The sequence below is a fragment of the Nycticebus coucang genome, chromosome 1 (genome assembly GCF_027406575.1).
Source record: "Nycticebus coucang isolate mNycCou1 chromosome 1, mNycCou1.pri, whole genome shotgun sequence".
Classification (NCBI taxonomy): Eukaryota; Metazoa; Chordata; class Mammalia; order Primates; family Lorisidae; genus Nycticebus; species Nycticebus coucang.
The window spans coordinates 11,141,726-11,166,203 of record NC_069780.1 but is presented as its reverse complement, the minus strand read 5'-3'; the positions used below and the strand labels follow the sequence as shown (position 1 = coordinate 11,166,203).

At 42.4% G+C, this 24,478-nt stretch overlaps 1 protein-coding gene across 6 annotated transcripts in view; it reads left to right on the top strand.

Annotated features, from left to right (window-relative positions):
- The window catches only part of RASGEF1B (RasGEF domain family member 1B), a 608,630-nt gene extending 600,078 nt beyond the window's left edge, over positions 1-8,552 (top strand). For all 6 annotated transcript variants that reach the window (XM_053592868.1, XM_053592801.1, XM_053592987.1 and 3 more), the window contains 4 exons: positions 1,109-1,204; positions 1,592-1,715; positions 3,169-3,241; positions 7,169-8,552. In XM_053592868.1, coding sequence (XP_053448843.1) covers positions 1,109-1,204; positions 1,592-1,715; positions 3,169-3,241; positions 7,169-7,193 — 318 coding nt within the window. In that variant the 3' untranslated portion in view covers positions 7,194-8,552. The remainder of the gene's footprint in view (positions 1-1,108; positions 1,205-1,591; positions 1,716-3,168; positions 3,242-7,168) is intronic.
- Positions 8,553-24,478: the final 15,926 nt, after the last annotated feature.

Sequence of the window (24,478 nt, the reverse complement as noted above, 5' to 3'; positions counted from 1 at the left end):
ATGAAGTAGTAAGATTGCTTCATCAAATCAGAGAATTGAGGCAACAGATATTATTAAAGAGGGCATATTCTTTTTAAACAACCATTAGTTCTAATTTACATGTTTGTATTCCTCTTTCACTTGGGGCACGTCTGCCTCACAGTGTATTGTGCAAGGACTTCTTAGGTGATTTCCCAGGAGAGCAGGTGCGGACGTGTTCTGTCCTACACAGGCCAGGTTTACTTCATAGGAAGTCTGTAGCAACTATTGCCTAAAACCTTGAGCTCTCACATTATCTTGAGCAATGTCTTCTCCTTTTTTTGAGACAGTCTCACTTTGTCGCCCTTGGTAGAGTGCAGTGGTGTCATAGCTCACAGCAGCTTCAAACTCTTGGGCTTAAGCTATCCTCTTGCCTCAGCCTTCTGAGTAGCTGGGATTATAGGCTCCTGCCACAACATCCGGCTATTTTTAGAGACTGCTGTTGCTCAGGCTGGACTTGAACTTGTGAGCTCAGTCCACCCACCTCGGCTTCCCAGAGTGTTCGGATACAGGCGTGAGCCACCACACCCAGCCTTGAGCAAAAATGTTCACCTAAAAAAGGTTCATCTGATATGTACTGTCTAAATAATACAGCCCTACCGATTCTAGCAAGAGGTGGGTCACACATCTTAGAATCTTAGTACCTGCAGAGATAGGTATTCTATTACTATTTTGGCAAGGGGTTGCTGAATGAGAAGCGGGAGTTCCTCTAGGTACTTTTAGTTCCTTTAGTTCCTTTTACTTTTAGTTCCTTTAGATACTTTTCTTTAATTATAGCTAAATGGTTTAGATTTTATTGTATGCTGCTGTATTGAGCGAAATAGAAAAAACGATAGGCAAATCCCTAAACTATCCACTTCCCGACACCACCTGTCTTTGCTGTGTTTTGGTTATGAACAGCATTTGTGTTTTAAACAAAATAATGTAAGGGAGGAAAATGCTGTCATGTAAAAAACAAAACTTTGTCCCCTAAGTCATTATGGCTGTCATGTAATCCAAAGTTAACATCGTTCATGAATCTCTTGTATTATTTGATGAGAGCCTAAGTGTTTATTCCTCAAAATTAACCAGAATCTTTGTTTCTCTCTAGATTGTGATACCATTCTTCAGCCTCTTAATCAAAGACATTTATTTCCTCAATGAGGGCTGCGCCAACCGCCTTCCAAATGGCCATGTCAATTTTGAGGTGAGTGTAATAATGTAGGACACAGAAATCCGAGCCACAGGGAGAGGGGCAGATTGGCCAGCATTGCATCCGGGCCCAGCAGCCAAAGCAGGTTCTGCAGTTTGAGAACAGATTTTTCTCTTTCTTTACTATTTTGTAAGAAATTAACAATAGCAAGCGGCGTAGAGTAATTGCACTATTATTAATTATCGCCATTATCATCATTATTATTATCTGAGGGAACTTGAGTAAATTTTTACCTGTATTAGCAAATGTAATTTTTATTAAATTAAGAAGAGTATATAATTCAGAAGATTAAACACCAAAAGGAAGCATTTTAAATGAAATCATCATGTCCAAGCTCATAATTTTTGATAACTGCCTTTCAATTCTTTTATTCTTTCCCAGAAATTTTGGGAACTGGCCAAACAAGTGAGCGAATTTATGACGTGGAAACAAGTGGAGTGTCCATTTGAGAGGGACCGGAAAATTTTGCAGTATCTGCTCACAGTTCCAGTCTTCAGTGAAGATGGTGAGGCCACGCCGTGGAGCTGCCGCCAGCGTCCCCAAACCCTACGTGGAGGGAATTAGAATAGAAATACCTGGTGCTGGCTTCCTCATGTAACGTGGGGCCTGCCCTCTGGTCTGTTCTATCTTAAGAGTTCTCCGTATAGGAGAAGACCTGAAGATTTATCCTTAAAATACTTTCACTTACTTCTCACCCATAAACAGTATGTTTCTGTGTTTAAACATTCTTTAAAATATCAGAGCCTGCAGATCTTTGGGCACAAATGGAGTTATTGAAGGATGTTTTTTCCCTCTCATTTGGGCTTTAGTAAAGAAAAACGTATTTTGTAATATGTTGATCATCAAGATAATTTGGGAAGGAAAAACCCAGAACAGTGAATTGGTACCCTCTGCTATTCAGAAAAAGCAGTGGAAAGTCTTGATCTGTTAAAACATTAAGGAATTTGAGATAGAAAAGTGATTGAATGTATACAGAAAAAAACTTACCAAACGAGAAAGTTCAAAAAAGATTTGGGGATGTATCCTACTGATTTGTTACATTCTAATATTATAGGACTTTGTAGCACCTATTAACTAACAATTTCTCATAGTAGATTGATACTATTTGCAATAATATCTGAAGAACATTTTGAATTAATATTACCTACTCTTGGTGGGGGGGGGAGGCTTGATTGTTTTTAATCTCAGTAAATGGGATTAATAACAAACTTTTAAAGTTTTGGATGAAGAGTCTTTCTGATTTAAATTACTACTAAGGGCTTAAAAAACAAAATAAAACAAAACAAGGCTACCGGGAAAGAATCCCCATCCTTTTCTTTGTAAAGAACATAAATCTGAATGACAGCATCATTTGGCTTACATTTTGTATGCTCTTTTGCCTCATAAATTCTTAGTTAATTAAATGCCTTTCTGACTTAGAGGCCATTGTGTTTTTGTTGAGATGGTCAATCGGAGGCACAGTTATACTCTGTTTCTCATGAAGCTTCTCAGTCATGATTAGATATTTTATTTATTCATTTATTTATTTATTTGTTTATTTATTTATTTATTTTGAGATGAGAGTCTCATTCTGTTGCCCTGGGTAGAGTGCCATGGCATCATAGCTCACAGAAACTTCAAACTGGACTCCTGGGCTCACAGGATCCTCTTGCCTCAGCCTCCCAAGTAGTTGGGACTACAGGCACCTGCCACAATGCTTGGCTAGGTTTTCTATTTTTACAAGAGATAGGGACTCCATCTTGCTCAGACTGGTCTTGAAGTCCTGAGCTCAAGCTATCCACCCTCCTCAGCCTCCCAGAGTGCTAGGATTACTGGTGTGAGCCATTGCGCCTGGCCACAATTTGATGTTTTAAAAGTGTGCTTTGCTATAGGGTTTGCCTCCAGGTGAATAAGGGATGGAGTGGGCATGTGTGTCAGAAGGCTTCAGTGTTAACACACTTTCTTTGGGTTGATTGTAGCTCTCTACTTGGCTTCGTATGAGAGTGAAGGACCTGAAAATCACATAGAGAAAGACAGATGGAAGTCTTTAAGGTGAGTCTCACTGTTTCTTACTACCGCACCAGTCTGAAGGGAAGGCTGGTGTACTTGAAGAAAGCCGCGTGCTTTCTGCGGGAAGTCGCTGCCTTCCTGTTGTAAGTTGTCTGCACGTTCTTGGCTGTTACCTGGGTTGCTGTGGCTTAGAATTCTTATTGCTATTATTTAGTTTTATTTCCTTTCTTTCTTTTTTCTATACTGGCAGATATACAGTGACTTTTCTTTTCTCTCTCATTATTTAATGGAATGAGGAACTAAAATTACCTCACAGTATGTTATTTTTAGAAAAAAAAAATGACTGATTTTCTGTGTCTAAAATTTGGATCAGAAGTTCAGGCTTTATTTCTGAATAGTTTTAACATTAGAAATTTATTTAACCTGAAATAAAAAAGAAGTACATACCAGTTGGCTTGGTAAAGTTGGGTTTGTCACTTACCAAAAGATCTCAATCCCCTCTTTAATTTGAGGGAAAGTTGGGACTTTAAACATAACCTGGAGGGTTTTTCTTTTCAAATTTAAATATTTTGCTCTATTAATAGGTAGCAGTTTGAAACAAATGTATTTTCAAACAAAATTAGGATAGGGTTAAATTTGTATTTTAAACATTAGAGATACTTTAAGAGGCAAAAGCAGTCTAGACTATAGTATAATATAATCAAAATTGCTATCATTTCTACTAAAAAAAAGCTCTTGGAATATGTTTTTCTACTGGGGTTGATAAGTGTACTTTTTCTTCTTCATTCTATGGTTCCAGAGCTATTTGGGTGCTTTCCTTATATTTGATACCAGAATAAATAGTGATTTTGTGAACCAAGATGTCTCATATTGTGACATCTCATAGCTGTGATATCTCATAGCTTGGTTTTGTTTTAAAGGAAAATCTAGGCTACCTTCGTACCTCTCAATGACAAGGGATAGAGGTATGAAGGCTTTGGTTTATTAGCCTTAGAACAAGTCACAGTGATAGGTAAAGGTGTGGAGACATTTCTCGTATCTCCAGACACACGAGGACACCAAGAAGGAGTGATGGACTGTAACAGGCTTGCTGGGCTGGTGTGGAAATACATTCCTTATAAAATATTGCACCTGCCACTGGTACATTTTAACCTTGTATTACTTTATTTTTATATTTAAAGATGTTTCCTATGCTTTTTAATATTATTCATAAGCCTCGGAGTATGTATCTTACTGAATAAAATATTTGAGAATTACTCTTATCATTTTTAGATAAATTTTGCCTTCTGGCCTTTTTTTTTTTTAAATCCCCCTTTTCTGTTTTTTAAAAACATTCACTTTGGTAAGGCCCCTGAGTAGAGCTTAGCTATTGTTACTTAGATATTGTAAAAAATTGGCCAGCAAATTGGCTTTGTATAAATGATAGCTTGTATCTTCATTACCTGTAGTGTCTAAACATATTAAAATAATCCAGACCTTTCTACAACTCTTTTCTAGTTGTATTATTATTATTATTTTTTTTTGTAGAGACAGAGTCTCACTGTACCGCCCTCAGGTAGAGTGCCGTGGCGTCACACTGCTCACAGCAACCTCTATCTCTTGGGCTTACGCGATTCTCTTGCCTCAGCCTCCGAGCAGCTGGGACTACAGGCGCCCGCCACAACGCCCAGCTATTTTTTTGTTGCAGTTTGGCCAGGGCTGGGTTTGAACCCACCACCCTCGGCATATGGGGCCGGCACCCTACTCACTGAGCCACAGGCGCCGCCCTAGTTGTATTATTATTATTATCATTGTTATTTTGAGACAGAGTCTGTTGCCCTGACTAGAGTGCAGAGGAGTGATAGTAGCTCACTACAACCTCCAGCTCCTAGTCTCAAATGATTCTCCTGCCTCATCTTCCTGAGTAGCACTACAAGTGTGTACCACAACACCTGGCTTTTCTACCTTTTCTATTTTAGTAGAGATGGTCTTACTCTTGCCCAGGCTGGTCTTAACCTCCTAAGCTCAAGTGATCCTCCTGCCCTGGCCTCCGAGAGTGCTGGGATCATAGGCGTGAGCCACTGCGCCCTGTCTCTAGTTGTTATTCTTTGATGATATATTCCTGTGGACATAATAGCTGGGTCGAGAAAGTTCAGATGTCAGAGTTTTGGTAGTGGAAGCTGACGGTTGAATTGTCTGATCTCTTCCCATGTCTGTATGCACTCCTCACGCAGTCCACAATAACGTTTAACATTTGACTGGCTGAAAGGTAACCAAAGAATTTAGTGGAGAATTTAGAAATATGAGGCAAAAAAGTAGGTATACTGGCTTAAATTCAGAAATGGGTTCATGAATCAATCTGCAGTTGTACCAACTTAAAAGTTCTCAGCAATAATGTATCTGGTAAGAACTCTTGGGGGACTAGCAGTGGTCCAAATAAAATAAATGGTTTATAAGAGACTGTGTATATAAACACAGTGACCATATGTTCTTAGGTACAAAAGATAATTTCCATGTTAAAGTTGTTTTTTCAAGGGCCTTGAAGACATACCACTACCACCCCCACCCCTACCCCTACCACCCCCGCCCCTCTGCTTCGTGTCTGTTAAGCCCTGGGCTCCAGCTTGTCCGTATCCTGCCTGGCCTTGTGGCCCAGCTGCAATGCCTCCCCCTTCCTGGCCCATTTTCCCCAGGAAGAGCTGCCCCTGAACCACACGCACATCAGACCGTCTTCCTCTCTTAGGACCAGCCTCACGTTGTTTGTGTAGTGTGATTCTTTCCCCTGCTGCTGTGTAAGCCCCATGAGGTCAAGCACAGGGCCTCCCCCCATATCCACCCCAGCACAGGACACTGTGTCTTGCTGGCCATTGCTGGTCAGCCCAAGTTCCTGCAGCATCCTTGCATCCACCGAGTTTCTGCAGGTGTTGTTAGAAACCACAAAGAGGCTAAACAAAATGAAATGGCTATTGTAATTTACAAAACCACACAAGTTAAATGTATGGTAAGATTAAGTATAATCATCTTTTGGTATCTGGGGGACATGCTCCCAGGACCCACCTCTGAGAATACTCATGTCCCCGATATAAAGTGGAGTAGGGTTTGCATTATAACCTCCACACATCCTCCTGTGTACTTTAAACCATCTCTAGATTACTTACCATATCTAGTGTCAATCACATCTGCAGTTGTACCAACGTAAAAATTCTCAGCAATAATTCTGGTAAGAATTTGCACCTAGTTGTAAATGCTGCGTTAATAGTTGTTACACTGTATTGTTTAGGGAATAATGACAAGAAAAAAGTCTGTATATATTCACTACAGACACAATTTTTTTTCAAATATCTTTGATCAATGGTTGATTGAATAGATAGAAGATGCAAAATCCAAGGATACAGATAGCCGACTGTGTTCTAGAATACAGTACCTCCCTGGAAACTTAGATATGCATCAGCTTTCAGGACAGTAAGATACCCTTACATAGCTGCTTTTCCTGTTGGTCCCAGAGCTATTCTTTGCAGACACTCAGGTTCTTCCATGGCACCAACCAGCGCACCTCTGGGGGCAGACACCCTTCTTGTCAATGACCACTTAAACATTCCCAGGGTTCACAGAATGTGTTGTAAAGATGCTTCTATGTACTCACTAAGTAAACCTATCTGGGATAAGGCCAGCACATACCTAAAAGCTCTTTATCATTAATGATTTTGATTTTTTGTTTTTATTATAATATAAACTCACTCAAGATACAGACTTATCTATAATAAACAAAGCCTTTGCCATCTCCATTAATATTTGTTTTGAAGTGACTAGCAGTTTCCCCAAAGAACCAGTAAAGATTTAAAAGCTTGATTTTTTTTTTCCTACCTGTTTTTGATTATGTAAAATCAAATTTAAACTATGGGAAAGATAAAATTAGCATTAGGTAAGGCATTTTATTCCTAGCTTGCACAGTCAGCCACATTATCTTATGTTGTTTTCTTTACTATTCAGGTCAAGCCTCCTAGGCAGGGTTTAACATGTGGGATCTGGTTGCTGTTGCTGTGCCGCTGGCTGCTGCCGCTGCATCCTGCAAATCACGGAGGGGCCGGCCTTTGTTTTCTGGCATGTGGTACTCGGAAGAATCACCAAGACCCCGCAGTCATCGGACTGCTCCAGTTGGCTAAGCGAACAAGCTCAGTCAAGAGCAGATGAGGAACTTATGCAGATGGACTCAGACTTTGTGAGACTGAAATGTTCACTGAAGACACTTGAGAAAGAATCCTCTGAAGATCCCAGCTCTGCACATGACTCATCTCCTGGAATTTCCATGTGAATCACAGCTCTGCACCTGGATGGAGCTTTCTTTTATGTGTGTGTTTTTATTATTATTTGGTTGAACATTTGCTGCTAATGGGACTTGCCCGGCTCTTAGGAAGCCCATGTTTCTTTGTTAACTTAAATGAAAAAGGGAGGGGAGGGAGAGGATCTAAAAACCCTCCACGCGGATCCCAACCCTAGCCTCAATCAGTGTTGCCAGAGGAGGGACGGTGGGCTCTGCTTCCCCGTAGTGTGTGATGTGTTGTGAATCTCTCTCCCCCTCTTCCTACGAGGTTTTGAGTTGGCTGCTGGTTAGCAAACTCCTTTTTACCCGTATAAGTTATTTAATATAATAATGAAGCTCCACACTGTGGTAGGAAAATAGCCACTAGGAAAGGGAAAAAAGCAGAGTTTCAATGGTCTGCTTCACGTGCTGGAAGGACCTTTTTTTTCATGCCCTTCTGAGCAGTTTACAAGTGACCACTGTGTTCTACAGATGTATTTTTCGGTAGTTTTTTTTTTTTTTTATTTTGTTTTCCATGATGCCTATTTTATTTTTTTCCTCTTGTAAATTTAAATGATCTGACTGTAAGGGTCTTGGGAAAATCCATGGCATAATTACGGTTTAATTTTTTTTAACCCACTATTATTTTTCATTAGTTTTCGGAGTCTGTTGGTGACTAAACATGTCAACAAAGAATAAATTGGAAAAGTCGCCACCACCCCCACTGTCACAGTGAAGGAAACAAATGACAAACACCTTACCGTTAACTCCGTGGTTGATCTAATTACGAAATAATGCACCTTGTTAAATATCTAAATAAGTCTGTCCTCGCTCTGCAAACAACTGTTCTATTTATCCACTCTAGGAGAAACTGTAGAGTAGCAATCCATGCTGAGAAAAAAACAAAAAACACCATGTTCAAAATGTTCAAAACAGAGATGTATTTGAAAACTTAATGACGTGGTTCCAGAAAACAGAGCGTGTATTGTATGCCACTGTGCGTCATCTCAGCAGACTAAAGTCTCTCCGAGTTGTCCCTTTACAGTCATCAATATATTTTACACTTTGCGGCCAGGAGTTGTGGCTTGGTTCTTTTCTTTCATGGGTGGAATTGGGGGTGGGGGGAGGGGTCTGCTATAGTCACCGCAGATCAACTCAAATGACGAGCTAACAATTAACAGTGTGCCATTCCTTGAGGAAGTTGCCTTGAGAGTATGCGTGTGGGCATTTATTTTCTAAGAATGAATAACAGCAAGCATTTAATAAAATCATTCACCAGGCCCTTAAGTGTTTAGCGTAGATCTGTCATCATCATCCCCCACTCATTAGGGAATGGAAACAATTATTAAAATAATAATAATTTGTCCAAGGCCACGTAGTTAATGAGATGCGCACAGAGTTGGACTTAGCCTCCTAATTCCAGATTTCCGGTTTGAACCCCACCATGAAGGCATCACAGACTTCAGTATCCTCACAGGGAACCTGGGGATTTCATTTACCTACAGATTTTAGTCCTGTAGCTCTGAGGAGGGGCTCAGGTGAAGCTGAAGCTGGTCTTGGGATCCTACATAGACTAGCAAGGCTGAGATTTTAATTTATGGGAGTAACTGAGTAAGGCCAATGCCAATGAGAGATTATTACTCACATTTCCTGAGAGAAGGGGGCATAGGGGAAGTGCCAGTGTCGGTCAGGAGCCTTAAGCCCAGGCCGTGGCCTTGACTGAAGTTTCCAGGAAAGGCAAAGCAAGGCAAGGTAAGCAGTTTAGGACCGGTGAGTCTGAAGATCCCAAAGATCCCAGCAGGCTCCCGGCGGTAGGGGGTGGTCTCTGCTTGTCTCTACCTGGGTGTGGGAGGTCGGGCAATTTCGATATTGCCATGGTGTGTGGGAGTTAGATACCACGGGGGTTGCTGGGGGTACATTCTCAGCCACTTGCTGTCTCTAAGAATTGGGTTGTCCTGGGAGAGTCAGTCTCTCTTCTAATGGCAAGATTTTTAAGATGTCAGAATGTCACAAGATACAGAAAATGAAAAAACACATTTAATACAATCCCACAATCCTGCCTTTCCCGAGTCTGTATCACTTTAGTTATTGCTGTGACAGCCACGTTTATCTTTCACTCATCTACACCAGGGTCAGCAGACGATGGGCTGATGGCCAGATCTAGCCAGCTGCTTGTTTTGTGCAGCCCACAAGGTAACAAGGATTGAAAAAAGTCAAGGAGAATATTTTGTGACATGACATTCCATGGAAATTCAAATTTCCGTGCCCGTGAATGAAGTTTTATTGGCAGGGGGCCACACTCTCTTATTCATGTATTTCCTTCTGGCTGTTCTCTCCTACAACTGCAGAGTCTTATACTTGTGACAGAGACCATATGGCTTGCAAAGCCTCAAATATTTACTTTCTGACACTTGACAGAAAGTTTACTCCACTGATCTAAGTGGGTATTTTTTTTTTTTTTTGAGCATTACAAAGATAGTTAACAAAAATGCTGCAAGATCTCTATTATTTGCATTAGATACCTGAAAGTGTGGCTGCTGAAAAACTCTGGCATTACTTTTCACAGACTGAGCTACCATTCTCGTACATAGCCTCTCATTTTTATGCCCAGATAAGCCAGAAGTTTACGCACTGTACTGATGTGTTTGTGGAAATCATTTAAATTCTCTCATTTTTGGCATCTGTGTCGGATTCTCCAGTGGGTTTATGGGTGCATTTATAATTTCTGTGGCTGGGTGGAACCTGGAGAAATATATATCAACAGCACCAGGCCATATCAGTCAGCAGGCTGACTCAGGATGCGCTCTGCCCAGACAGGCCACACCACGCAGTGCGACACCGTGCATCTCAAAGCTGTGCATCTCCAAGTGGCAGGCTTGGAGCTGGAACTTGGGGGAGGGGGAACTCAGAACAAGTTTGGTTTAGCAAAGCAATACTGACTCCTGACACATCCCTTGTTTCTGAGGACACAAGCCAGAGTGGCCGACCTTTCATCTAATAAAAACAACAGAAACTTGTCATGCCGTCTTGTCTTCGAAGCCTTTTTGCTTCTACACTTCACCTCACTCTGGTACCTCTGCCATTTCCTCATATTCTTCTCTTTTTTCACATATACTTTTGCTTCTTCTCCTTTTTTTTTTTTTGTAACTGCTTTTTCTAACTGCTATTCACACACACCCTGTATGTAGAATCTCAAGAAAATACGGCCCACCACTGGAAGCTGAGTTGCTAAACCACGTAAGATGTCGATAATTAACATCCTTCGCCTTTCACTTGGGTGCTGTTTGTTTACCCTGTGGTCTGTCTCAGCAAAAGACAATGCCTGCCTCTATCCCAAACATGTCTTACTATTGTGATGGACAGTGTGCAACTGGGAATAGAAAAGAGGCTTAGACTCATTTTCTATTGGAGCTAAAGGTTCAAAGGAATTCCTGAGTTTGTTTCCTGGAAAAAAATGTGGTTAGTGACCTGGAAACTACTAACTACACTTACACAACTAACTCACAAATACATGCCTATCATATTAGCTTTACCCTGAAGACATTTTAAAAAGACTTTTGTCAGACTTGTGCTTCTGAGTTTTAATGGAAAATTCAGGCACTTTCTGGATAATTCAAGCCAAAGTGCCCTCTGCTTCCCCCAGGTTTTATTTTGGATAATTGCCACATTTCTCTGCTTTATGTAATTGAGATCACTTGACTCTTCTCAATGCTTAAAAAGAGATGTTGAGGTGCAAGGGTTATGTATCCAAGCTTCACGGTTTAGAGAACTGTTATTCAAAACTGCAAACAAGGCTGGTCTTGTACAAAATAGACCGCTGTCCTAATTTCGTATTTAAGAACCAACTTCTCTTAAAGGATGCATTTTTTAACTCCATGCAATGAGAAAAATCCCATGTGCCAATTTTGTTTAAATTGCTAGCAGCCTTCAGCACGCTGAAATTCTGTTTTGCAAGCTTGAAACCCTGCTTCAGTTCCCGAAAATCCTAACGAGAGTAAACATCCAAATGTGTGAATTACGTACTGGACAGTCCGAGGCAGCCGTCTTGGATCGTTATCAACTGTTAGCATTCTTAAGTTTGTGTGCACATAATCCAATTTAGGATTCCTAGGTAATAATTTTTAGTTCATAATTTAGGGAATTTAAGAGGAGGAAGGGAGCTGATATTTCTTAGAAAAAAAGAAAGAGAATTATGTGCTTCCCCATGAACATTGAACCAGGGGATTTTCTACCATGAAACAAAGTTTGCTTCTTTCCTTCTTTCCACCTACGCTGCTTGGAGAAAATGAAAGTTAGCATGAAATCATCCTTCTCTAGATGAATCACTGTGGGAAAGTCAGTTTGGCAGAGTGTGTTATCAGCTTGCCTGAGTGTGGCAGTTGCAAGACCATGGGCATCCTTAAGTTCTTGCAATGTGATAATGAATGCAGGTGAGCTGTGGTGAGAGAATTAACTTACAGTCAGCAAACGTACTTTGAATGCATGAGCAAGGCAATTACCCATCTGGTTATCACTTGAAGTTCACAGGTTTCTCTTATATGGTTGAATAAATTTCAAGTGTACCCCTGCAACATCTGGATTTTGAAAATGAGTGTACATGTGATTCTAGTCCATTGTCATGGGCAGCACTATTCTCAGAAATCAGCAAAGGAATCTCAGCCATTGAGAGTGTTTTTTTTTTAATATTATTATTACTGAACACTCCCCTGTGTTCATTAATTTGTATCAATAATCAAGATAACAAGCCCATTTTTAATAAGAATATGAAAATCCATCATTTAGAAAAAACTGGGATCCATGTGATTTCGGGTCATGGGAGAAGTTTAAAATACACTCTGCAAGAACATTCGTCTAAGAATGTAAGAACTGAACATCACTTGCCTCAGGTTTCTGGGACTTGGGGGAACTCTTCCCACCTTTTTGAACTTCAGTGTCCTCACTGATAAATAATGGGTCTGGACTAACTGACAAGGACCTAACTGACAGGGGTCTAATCGCCTGTGTTTTGGGAAAGCACTTTCTCAATTTGCTGGATTAAAAGGTAAATTAGCAAGTAAAGGCAGCATCCTGCATATGTGTCTCCAACCTTCTCTCTGAGCCTAACTCTTGTTTTGTTTAATTATATTTAAAGAGAGAAGACATAAGAGGCTAATCACTACTTTGCAAGAGACAAAGGAGTGTTAAAAGCTCAACTCAGCCCTCCAGTTGCAGGCAACCTAACAGGAAAGCATTCTTCATGGTAAAGAGTGATCCTTCCTCAGACCCTAAATCAGAAAATAGCCTTTGTACAAGGTCACTGTTGTATGAATTTAAAGGTGCTAGATTAAGAAAGCATAGATCAAAGACTTACAAAAATAGATTTGTTGTGTAGCCTACAGCTTTGTCATGGCAGCTGTTGCAACTGCTTGTTGATATAGATAAGATCACATATAAAGTGCCTGTTCACACCTAGTCATTTACAAATGAGTCACTATTTGGCCTACAAGACCAAGATTTAGAGAAGTGATGATCAAAGCCCACTTCTGCATCTTGTCAACTTTCACTGATAGGGAACTACCTGCTTTGAGGGCTGTCCAGAGGGGGTGGGCTGCTGAATTTGACGTGTGTGTCAGGGACAGTCCTACACTGAAGGAAACCAGGGCACACATCTTCTTTCCTTGGGCTATAACTGCTGCACAAATCCTAATCCAGGAGCCTCCTCCCACCCCCAAAAGAGAAAAGATCAAAGGAAGAAAAAGACAAACAAAAACCCCCAGGGGGGAGAGAAAGTACATAACAAATTAAATAGCTCTTTACAGGTGGGAGAGTTGAAGAGTCAGGGTAGCATCCAAGCACCTGAAATAATCAAACTCATTTAAAATCTAATGAGAAAACAAGCTGGGAAATACGGTCTCTTAGAAAATTATGAACTATTGGCTATTAAAATAGATGTTAGGCCAATGTCTATTTTGCCTAATAGAACTGGATAATTAGGACAATTATTTTTCAAATACAGTAACTTATTGAACTGACTCCATAAAATAAATGTTATAAAATTTGGGAAAATAGAAGTTACCAATCTCCACCTACTCAAAATCAGTAAAACGTTTGTGAAAATCTGAGAGGTATGGACTCAGTCAGGTCAGCCTCAGATGGGACAAAGAGTAACTGGGGGTTCTTAGGCGCTCCCCCAAAGGTTCCAGATTGGTAAAATGCTTTCTATCTTTAGAGTATTCTCTCATAATTAGGTTTAAAGATTAACCCAACCTCTGATGACCACTGGGGTTAAAGTGTTCCCTTAGCTCTATCCTTCAATTTTATAAGAAGGCAAGGATGTAGGTCTTTTACAAAATATTCTTACTAATAGAACTTGCTCTGTTTAGAGAGCTCAGATGGTGAAGGCTGTTCTTTGGTTTTTCTTAAGAGAGTCAATCTGTGGCTGAAGGAAGTCTTTACACGCCCCCCTCCAAGACCCAGGTGCAGGCTGTTGGACTTCCGATTTCCAAGATCTTTTTCTACTCAGTGGAACTAGTGGTTCTCCTGGAGATGGAGGGAATGAAGGAAGAGAGTTCTGCTAAGATTGCTGCCTGTTTCAGCACAATGGCCAGGTGATAGGATGTCTAGAGAGGCTCTTTTCTTTGTGGTACCCTTGATGGGACTGGGCCTGGTCCTCAGGAGGTCAGTGGCCATGTGCCCACCCAAATCTGCGGAGGATTGGGAGATGGAGGAGGAGACTCAGCCCTGCCAACAACTGACAGCACCATCTCCAGAAAGCTCAGTAAGTTCCCAGCTCCTTCCTACCCACTCACATGTGGTGTTTTGGGGCTTTCCTTTAATCTTCTCTCCAAACCGAGGTGTCCATTTCTTCAAGGTCTACCAATCTTAGCAAGGAGTTTAAAAGATTTGGAGTTTAAACTTATTGGAGTTTAAACTTGTTAATCTAATGCACCCTATTATGTAAGTAAGAATCTTTATGTTAGCTTTCTAGTGGTAGGGTTTCAGGGCAGACAGCAGAGTCAATTTTAAAAATTCATGCAGTAAGGGAGAAGCATGGATGGGACCTCCTAAAGTTATCAATATAACTGGTTAAAGGTATTACCAAGTGATTGATTCATTTAGCTGTCAAGCTGGTTGGTGACTGGCGAGGTAGAGCCACAACCCAGGACTGTCCCCTGCACTAAGCAGTTTCTCCCTCCTGCCTGGGAGCCTGCCCACCTTCGCTCTCCTAAGAAGTTCTTGGTGTTTTCAGCTTTTCTAGCACTTTTGGATTCAAAAATTCTCTCATTATGAAGAGAACATTCATTTGAGACTTGCGGCCCTGTGTTTATTGTACATGAGGCCTAGTGCCAGAGACAGAGGTGTGATTAAGACCCCGCTCCTCCACAAAGGGCTCAGGTTCGGAGAAAATTGCCCTCGCCATCCCACAGGTGTTCAGAGTCAGTCTCTCCTTGGTGCTGCCTTTGAATCCTTCATCTTACTTTGCTCAGCTTGGGAGGTCGGGGGATTTTTCACGGCAGATGCAAACCTGAGATTTTTATGAATGTTTGCCTGGGGAACTCCACCTGCGTGTGGGTGCAGGGCCAGGTGGCCACGTGTGCACGTAGCATTTTATCCTGTACAAGATGGAGAAGCCTGGCTGGGGCCTGAAATTAACCCGTGCCCTAGTCCCCAAGCTACGTACTGAGCCCACACCCAGGGAGCATTACCTGAGGAGGGGATGCTTGACAGTGGTTCATCCTCCCTGAGCAGAGACCTTTCCTGATGGGCACAAAGCCTCTTTATTTGCTAGCAGCAGCCCTGCAAAAGGGCCCACACAAAGTTCTCTGTTTAAAGAACTACCTTGTGTTTCTGAGAGCTGAGGAAAGAGGGAAGTTGAGGCTTACATGGTTGTCAGGCACCAGGTAGAGAAAAGATTCTGACTCTATGGCTAGGAATTGGCTTGCACCTGTAATCCTAGCACTCTGGGAGGCCGAGGAGGGTGGATTGCCTGAACTTGTGAGTTGGAGACCAGTCTGAGCAAGGGTGAGACCCCACCTCTATGTAGACAACAACAATAACAAAACAGGAATCGTCCTTCATCCTAAAGGTTAGAGTGGAAGCACAGCAAGATTCTTAGCAGGGAGGCGGCAAAGTCACAGGTGCACTTCAGCGGGAAAGCACCGTCTGCTCAGTAGAGGATGAGTGGGGGGACAGGGGAGTCATGAGGACAGCTCAGAGGGACTGGACAGAAGAGACTTGCCTGAGTGAGACATTAAGTCACGAGGGTCTGAGTCAAAGCTCTGAGAGAGAATGGAGAGGAGAAAATGGATTTGTAAAATATTAAAAAGATGGAGGGAGGGTGAATGGTGGGATCACACCTATGGTGCATATTGCAAGGGTACATGTCGGATCTATTAATATAGAATATAAATGTCTGAACAATTAAGTAAACGAGATGAGGTGTATACTAACCAGTGTGATGTAAGCCTTCCTAATTCTATATGAAATCAGCACTTGTACCCCATAAATGCATTAATGTATACATGATCTATGTGTTGATGATTTAATAAAAAATACATAAAATAAAATAAAAATAAAAATATTAAAAAGATAGGGATAAAGGTGCTGGGTAAAGGTGATGGACTTTGTGGGCACTGTTAAGAATGAAGTAGGGGGTTGGGGGTATGGTCTATGTTGTGGAGGTTGAAAGGGCATCTTCCCCTTCCTCCTCATTTAGGTCATGGCAGACACCCCTGTTAACAAAGGCAGGTGAGGAAGAGAAAAGCACGGCAAATTTGTTTGATCATAGTTTTACTAACACAGGAGCAGCTGTCTGATTTTGTGCTGAGGCTTGACAAAGCAGGAATAGGGGTGTAAAACGTGATTGGACAAAAGGGCGTGATGGAATAGTAATGGACTGAGGGGGAAACTGGGCAAGGCCTGTCCAGATTCCTCGTGCCTGCTGTGAAGCATCACTCCCTCCTGGGTGGGGGAGGAGTCTCTGTGGGTTTCCTGAGGAGGAATGCTGGGGGAGGGAAGCAGGAGAATATCAGAGAGAGGTTTTGCTTCTGAGGCTGTATCTGAGGCCTGCAGTCTGGGGTATTATTTTCTGAGCTCCGATGGTGGTATAGGTTGAATTTTGTCCTCAAAAAAACAAAAATGTATATATGTGCATATATATGTTGGAATTCTAACCGCCCATACCTCAGAACAAGAAGATTTGATTTGAAGATAGGGTTTTTCCAGAGGTAATCAAGTTAAAATGAAGTTTTTAGTGTGGGCTTTGATCCAGTATGCAGTATAACTGATATCCTTAGAGAAGGAGACAGGTTGGGCTCAGACAAACACGCGTGCAGGAGAATCCATGTGAAGACTGGACGTACAGTGCCACCAGCCAAGGAAGGACCGGAGGCCCAGAGCAAGGCTGAGCACAAACCGTTTCCCGCAGCCTCAGAGGGAGCTTGGCCCTGCACACAGCTTGAGCTCAGACCTCCGGCCTCCTGAACTGGACACGGTACATTTATGTTGATCAAGCCACTTAGTTTGTGGTATTTTGTTAAGGAAGTCCTAGAAAACAGTCCTTCTCTTTCATGATTAAATTACTCATTAGGTAAAGTCTGCCATTAAATAAATGCCTTTAATAAAGAGAAGGTTTATAAGGGGATTAAGTAACACTTCCTATATTTTACCCTGAACCCCATAATTACAATCATTTCATTTTAATGCCAAACATCCTTTTTAAAGTTTCATTTTTCATTTATTTATTACCTTCAATTGCATCATGTCTCAATCAATGTAAAGCAAATTGGAAATTTAAAACATGCTCAAATTGATGAATTCAATGAAACACACATCATGGATACTGACGCCAACCCACCTCCAGAAGTAACATACCGGCCAAATAGCAGAGTTACAAAGGACTCCACATAAAATAATGTTTTCCTTCATTTTCTAGAGACATACTCTAACGTCCACAGAATTTATATAACCTTGGGCAAGTGACTTAAATTGGTGACAGGGCTGGAAGTAAGATTTCATCTCTTGACCTAACATCAGTTCTTTTTCTTTCTACTGCTGGTTAAGTGCTGAATTTGCCTTTAAAATGATTGTCTGATGCTACTTTCAGTTTTTAAATATGGGTGTTAAAAATCAAATAATTAGAGACTTTCCAACCTGCAGTACTTTAGGGAACAAGATGTAATGAAAACAAATAGTGTTTAAGAGAGCAAGCATGAGGTTTATGTAAAGGAAAACAGAAATTATTTTACCAAATATCTCTCACTGGCCACTTCCCAGTCTCCTTTGCTCCTCCGTCTCTGAAGACCAGATTGCACTGGGATTCGGGGACTCTTGTTTACACTCACTTGGTAGACAACTTCATTCAGTGCCACTGCTTTGGAATTGTCTGCTACCTGGTGACTTGCCGTGTACAGCTCCAGGCCTTTTATTCACTCAGAAGTAAATTCACCTCAAAGTTTGTGAAGCTTAAAGGTTAGGGCCTCTCATTTACATGACTCGGTGTGTAATTTTACCCTGAGTCTAGAATTCTTTATGTTAAAGAGGCTTCCTGTAGATTATATACACGCATCAGGTTCTCCAAGCCTGGATCTGCCCTTGTTCTCCCTTGAACTTCAGACTCACATGCTGCACCTCTACTGGAGGGGACATGTCCGAAAACCCTCCTGATTTTCCTGTCTGGGGGGCTACTCACCAAATATTTCCAACTCTGCGATTTCCAGGCATGGGGTGGGTGCTTCCCATATTCCCCTTTGAAGTCAGGCAGAGCTCCATGATTGCTTTGTCCAATGAAACATGGGTGGAGGCGACTTCGTTTCCCAGCAGGAGCTTTTGAAGCCGGAGTGGAACCCTCCTTGCTCCCTTGGCGGCTGTCATGGTTGAGGACACAAGTGTCAAGATGGAGGCCTCAAGCCCCTGGGCTTTCCACATGAATCTTCTGAGCAGAGCCCCCCATGAAGTGTCAACGGGCATGTAGTGTGTGAAAGATTTGTGTGAGCTAAGCCTTTGAGGCTTGGGGTTTTTTGTCACCACAGCATAATCTAGCTTATCCTCACAGATAAGCCTCCCACACCTGTGTCTCTCCCTAGCTTTCCATCTCAGTAAGCTCAAAGTCAATCTTCTGGGTTGCTCAAGCCAGATCACATGGGCTCATCCTTGAATCCTCTTTCTGCCACTGCACATCAGTAGTTCTGGGCCTTCACCTTCAAATACACCTAGAGACCAGCTGCTTCTCACCACCTCCACCACTTCCACTGTGTCAAGACACCATCATCCCTTCTGAATTGTTGCACTCAGCTCCCGCACCCTTGCCTTCCTGTTGTCTGTTGCCAGATAGCTGCTGGGATAGCTGTTTAGAACAGAAGTCACTTCTGTTGCTCATCCCATTACTCCTATTCCCATAATGGTCTCTCATGTCACTGTAAGTGAAGTCCAAGGCCCTGTGAGATCTAACCCTGCAGTCTCCCCAGCCTTGTCTCCTACATTCCTCCCTAGTGACCATTCAGGTCCAGCCTCACTGTCCCTGCTAGTCTGTGCACACGCTCAGCGTTACCTTGGCCTGGACCATTCCGTCCAGGACAGTCCCATTACTCATTTTCTCTCCTTCGTCAGCTGTCTGCTCAAATGTCTCCTACTCCATGCCCATGATGTCTTCTGAGCCCTCTAAGTTAGTCCCTCTCCCCCCCGCCCCCCGCCAGCATATCTGCATTAGTTTGGAAGGAGAAAACACTAGGTTTCCTTTTAACTTCTTGAAATAGATAACTTATTTACTAGCAACTGTCTTATGAGGTGGAAACTGTGATTCTTATTTAAAGGTGTGCAGAAACTGTGTCTTAGGGTTATTCAAATCTGCTTAGGGTCACAAACTGACAAGTGGCAGAACTCAGATTTATCTTCGTCTGCCAGACTCTTAAAGTCCTGCTGCTCTTTACTGCTATGCACTTCTACTCTATAGATTAGGAGGACTCAACAGACATATTAAAACCTTATTTTGGGCTGGGTGTGGTGACTCATGTCTGTAACCCTAACACTCTGGGAAACTGAAATAGGAGGATCACTTGAGCTCAGGAGGTTAATACCACCCTAAGCAGAGTGAGATCCCTCCTCTCTACTAAAATAGAAAAATTAGCCAGGCACATTGGTGTGCACTTATAGTCCCAGCTCCTCGGAAGGCTGGGGCAGGAGGATTACTTTAGCCCAGTAGTTGGAGGTTGCGGTGAGTAATGATGCCACTGCACCTAGCCAGTGTCACAGAGTAAGACCATCTCAAAAACAAATGAAAAAAAAAACCCAACTTCATTTTGGCAAGATTTAAAGTAATGATTTATGTCATCCTGTTGGCAAACATATTTAGATCGTATCAGCACGGAGCTTGCTGAGTGATGGTTCCCACAGAGTGTGTGTTAAGGAGTCAGTGTCCACATGGACACAGGGGTCTAAGGGCGTGACAGCATTCTGCCTTTGCCCTGGTCTCACTCTCATTCTTGTTGTTGACTAAGACGAAGATTGAAAAGATCACAAAACTCATGTGGCATTAATATTCAGTTGTGTTTTACTGCAATAATTAATTAAATCAAGGCTTACGTTTAGATCCAAACCCAGTCTTACACATTCTGTTTGAGGAGAACATGTCTTACAAAGTTCATGGAAAGGACTCTGGGGATTTTAACAGCCCTCTCTTCACATGCACAGGTGTCTTCCTCTCTCTGAGGAGCAGCTTTCATTCAGAAGGAGGAAGAATAAAGGGCAGTTGGGCTGCTAAGCCACATCTGTTTTATTTCTTCCTGTTGTTTTGTCATCATATTGTTTTCAAGCTTTTAGAGGAACATTAACAAACTTGAGAGCTCCAAGAAGACCATATAAGGATGGTGAACCTTAGAAATCAAAGCCATATGAGAGATTTTTCTGGATTCAGAGTTGTTAAGCCCGAAAGACTTGGAGAATTAACCATTATCAGAACCCTTACTATATTGTTTGAAAGGAAAGAATTAAAGCCAATCAATTAGTGGAAATTGCAAAAAGGCAGATTTCAAGTTGATGTAACTGTTTTCTAATCGATAACTTTTCCAGTGGAAGGTAACATAGCTGTGTCCCTCCCTACTCTCAAAGAGTCTGCTCACGAGAAGACAGCTAGTTGGCTCAATTATAAACATCGGCCTGCTTGAATGTGATCCGTGGAGCTGCCGTAAAAGTCAGTGGTGGCACAAAGGAAGAAGTGATTAATTCTCTCTTCCCAGGTGGTCAGGGATATTTCACGGAAGTGATAATTAAACATAACTTAGAATCACAGGGAAGGATTTTTTTGGAGAGATGAGTGCTAGGGAAATGCTCCTAGGAGAAACCAGTAAAGGAGTGGGGGGATCATCTGAGGATGGCAGGAAGGCGGCAAGGGGGCAGCTTCAGGTGAGGTCCCCAGACTCAGCCTGACCCCCAAGGGGGAATCCAGAGCAAAATTCACACCTCACAGTTTGTTAGCCTTGAGAGAAAAGAGCTAGGCCCTTGTACTTCCACCCCAGACTGTTTTTGGTTGAGGGCTACCCTGTTGGAAGGAGGCTGGGGAGGAAAAATGCCAGGCACATGAGGTATAGCCTGGGCACCTCCATGGCAACCCTCCAAGGGTGACAGGAGAGGCATGTCAACCATTAGCAGCAAGGCACACAGCAGTTGGAAGATGAGAGCTCAAGGTGGTTAAAAGACTACATATGGTTAAGGGGATCTGGTGGGAACACTAACAGTGTCCTTTATCAGAGAATGCAAAAAGGGTCTTCTAGCAAAAAAGCTAGCTGAGCAAAGGTGTAGAATATGATGTGTGCCTAGAAGGAAGGTGCAGTTCCTCTGGAACACAAAAGGTGAATAGGAGGAAACAGGCAAAGGAGCTAAGGTGGCAGCCTCTTGTGATACTGAGAGAAAAACAACCCTCCTCCAGCTTAAGAGAGGCAGGACTCTCATGGAAATCTGAGGGGGAAAAACTGTAGCATATGGATGCATCATGGAGATTTTTCCAGAAGATGGTTCATGATCTCTCAGTGCTCTAAAAGTCTCATAGGTAGGAGTTAATGAATTATTTCAGTTTAAAGTCAAGAACCAGGTGGCCTAGCTAACCATTGACTGCCTTGCCTGAGCAGAACATTTTGTATCAGCACTGGAAAGCCTGGGGCAGATGCCTGGCCCTGTGACCCATCAGTTGTCACTAGGAGTTCAGGGTAATATGATATAGGACACAACAGGGAGATTAAAGGGAGTGGTGGCCATTATCCATGTACCTTGACTGACCAGGAGCCAGATTGAAAAGAGCCTTCGGTCAGTTTTCCATGGCTGTGTGACCACACAGGACCAGGCAAGTGGTGAGTAAGAGTGTGAGGCCAGTGAGGTAAATGACGCAATGAGAGCACAAAATTTGAGGAGCTCTCACTCTCATGGCCAAGGAAGGATTAGTATGGGCATCCTTAAATTTTTAGGTGCTTTCCTTGGGGTGGGTTCAGCTGGTCAGTTCTTCTGCTGGTCATGCGTCTATGGTCAGCTGGGTTTGACTGGTCGATAATGGCTTGGCTGTGGTATCTAGGATGACTGTCCTTCTCTTTCCGTGGTCTCTCATCTCCCCTACACCGCTTTGGACTGAGCTTGTTGGACTTCACAAGGTTGCAAGAGAGGACACAAGGGCTTTCCAAGCCTAATGTGTGTCAAGTGTGCTGCTGCCCATGGGCCAAAGCAGTCACAGGTTCAAGCCCAGAGTCAAGGGGTGGAGAGGCAGACCTCATCTCTTAATGGAAAGAGCTGTAGTCATTTTGCAAAAGTGCGTAAGGAAGGGAAAAATGTGTTGCCATCTTTCAATTTACCAAAAGCCTCACGTACCAAGGAAAGAACTTGGTTTCTATACTGTAGTCATGAGACCCACTGAAGAGTTTCTAGCTGTGTAGTGTCATGATCTGATTTGGTAGCGAGAATTGTCACTCTGGCAGCTGCAATATAGGAGGATTGGCAGGGTACAACTGGGGGTAATAGACCAATCAGGAGTGGATGAAAAAGAATGAAACCTCTAGCAAGAGAGTAGCAGGGTAGAGAAGAGAGGTCCGGATCAAGGCTATTTAACTGTTAGAACGAATAGGTATTGAGAATATATAATCAGTATGTGGGGAAAACAGAACACTAGAATTTCATTGACTCCACTTCAAGATGAGGGCTTCCAGGTTCAGCTGGTCCCTAAATATTTCCCTCCACTCATGGCCATTCCAGCCTTCATTGTCTTCAAAACTCTTTCCACCATCATTACTATTTAGTCTTAGCACAGCCCCACCTGATATGCATCAAGAAAATCGAGGTCAATGGGGGATTGAGGAGTAAATCAGCTAAACGTCCCCATCTTTACCCACCTACTCTTCACCCTTCTTTCCAACTTACCTTGCCTGCACTCAACGTGCCTATCTGCCAGGGCTTTCTGAGGACTGTCTCTTCCCGCCAGGTTAAGGCCTCTTCCTGTGACCCCCATCCCATTTTTTCCATTCTCATTTCATCTCCTTTTGCTGACAGTTATGGGCCCTTTTATAAAGTTTCAGTCTTATGGGGATAAAGATATTATATGTATGATAACATTACAGAGGCATGCTTCCAAAATTTCTGTTATGGTACCTAGCAAATAGATGCTTAAAAAACAGTATGGACATTGTATACTCATAAGGTAGCTAGTAATGAAATTTCTTTGTTTCTGGTTCTGACTTTGGAGCTGTATGAAAATTGTTACCTCTCCCGTGTCCACACAACATATCTTTTCCTCACTAGGTTTATTTACCTCTATTTTTTTTTTTTTCCGCCTGAAATAATACATTGTCAGTGAGGTATTTTGGGGCCCAAAGGAGGTTGAACTACTGGAAGGAGATCAGAGAGTAAGAGCAGACAGACTGAGGGAGTGGGAGGGATTCATTTATGTGGAGACAGGAGAGCAGAACTAACCAGGCAATGACTAACAATATGATAACTGTCTATAAACACCAAGTGTGTGTGATGTGAATGCCAAGAAGTCATTGCCTCACTCGACACAGAGATACAATCTGCACGGGAACATCGTAGACAAAATAAATAGATAGGACATCCTGACTTTCAGTCACAGAAAATAATGCAAATGAGTAGAGATTGAAATGATCCTAGGAGGACAACTCCCATTCACCCATCCATCTACCTATCCATCTAGCCATTTATTCCTTTCAACAAACTTGAAGAACTCACAGAGTGTAAAGAAACCATCTCTTCAGCTTTCCCATTCACACCTGAGGGACCCACAGCCTGTCATGTTTCTCTTGCCTGAGTGGTCTTCCTGAACCCTCTTCCTCGTTTTTTTCCAACAATAGTTAGTCAAGAATTATTGCTAGTAAAAGGCCAAAGCAATAGCCTTTGATGTGTATGTTAACTCATCTCAGGGAAAAAAAAATTCCATAGCAACCTTGACATTGTATTCAGGGATACCCCTTCTCCTGGAGGCATGCCAACCCAGAGCGTGAGGATGGACAAGTATCACTGGCCACGCCAGGAGTTGTGCCATTAACGCCTCTGCTCATGAAGTCTCCCCTTTTCTCGTGTGACATTGCCCCACCCCTTCTATTATCATCTTCCTGGGTCACCAGGACAGTGGTAGGCCCACTTCCAAGCAGAGGTACTGAAAGTGTCCCCTTTCTCAGAAATTTGCCATCAACATCAGTGCAACTAAAGAAATTCACAATTGCCCATTCATTCAGTAAACTCACACTAAGTCTTTGCTAACATCGTGCTAGGCTCTTGGCTGCAAGCTAAAAGCTGATGGCACGGAGAATGCCTATGACAGACTCTCAGCTTCAAGAAATTTTCTGGAGACTTCTAGAGTCACTCAGTTAGGAACTGCATCTGGCTAAGTGTCAGCGTTTCAAGTCCTGTGTGGGGTGATAGCTACTGAGCGCCATAGGAGTTATGTGTGTAGATAAGACCAGACGGAAGGAGCTATTTGAAGGAAGAATCAAAAACGGCTAAGTTAATTGTGAGAGGTGGGGATTGAGGTAGAA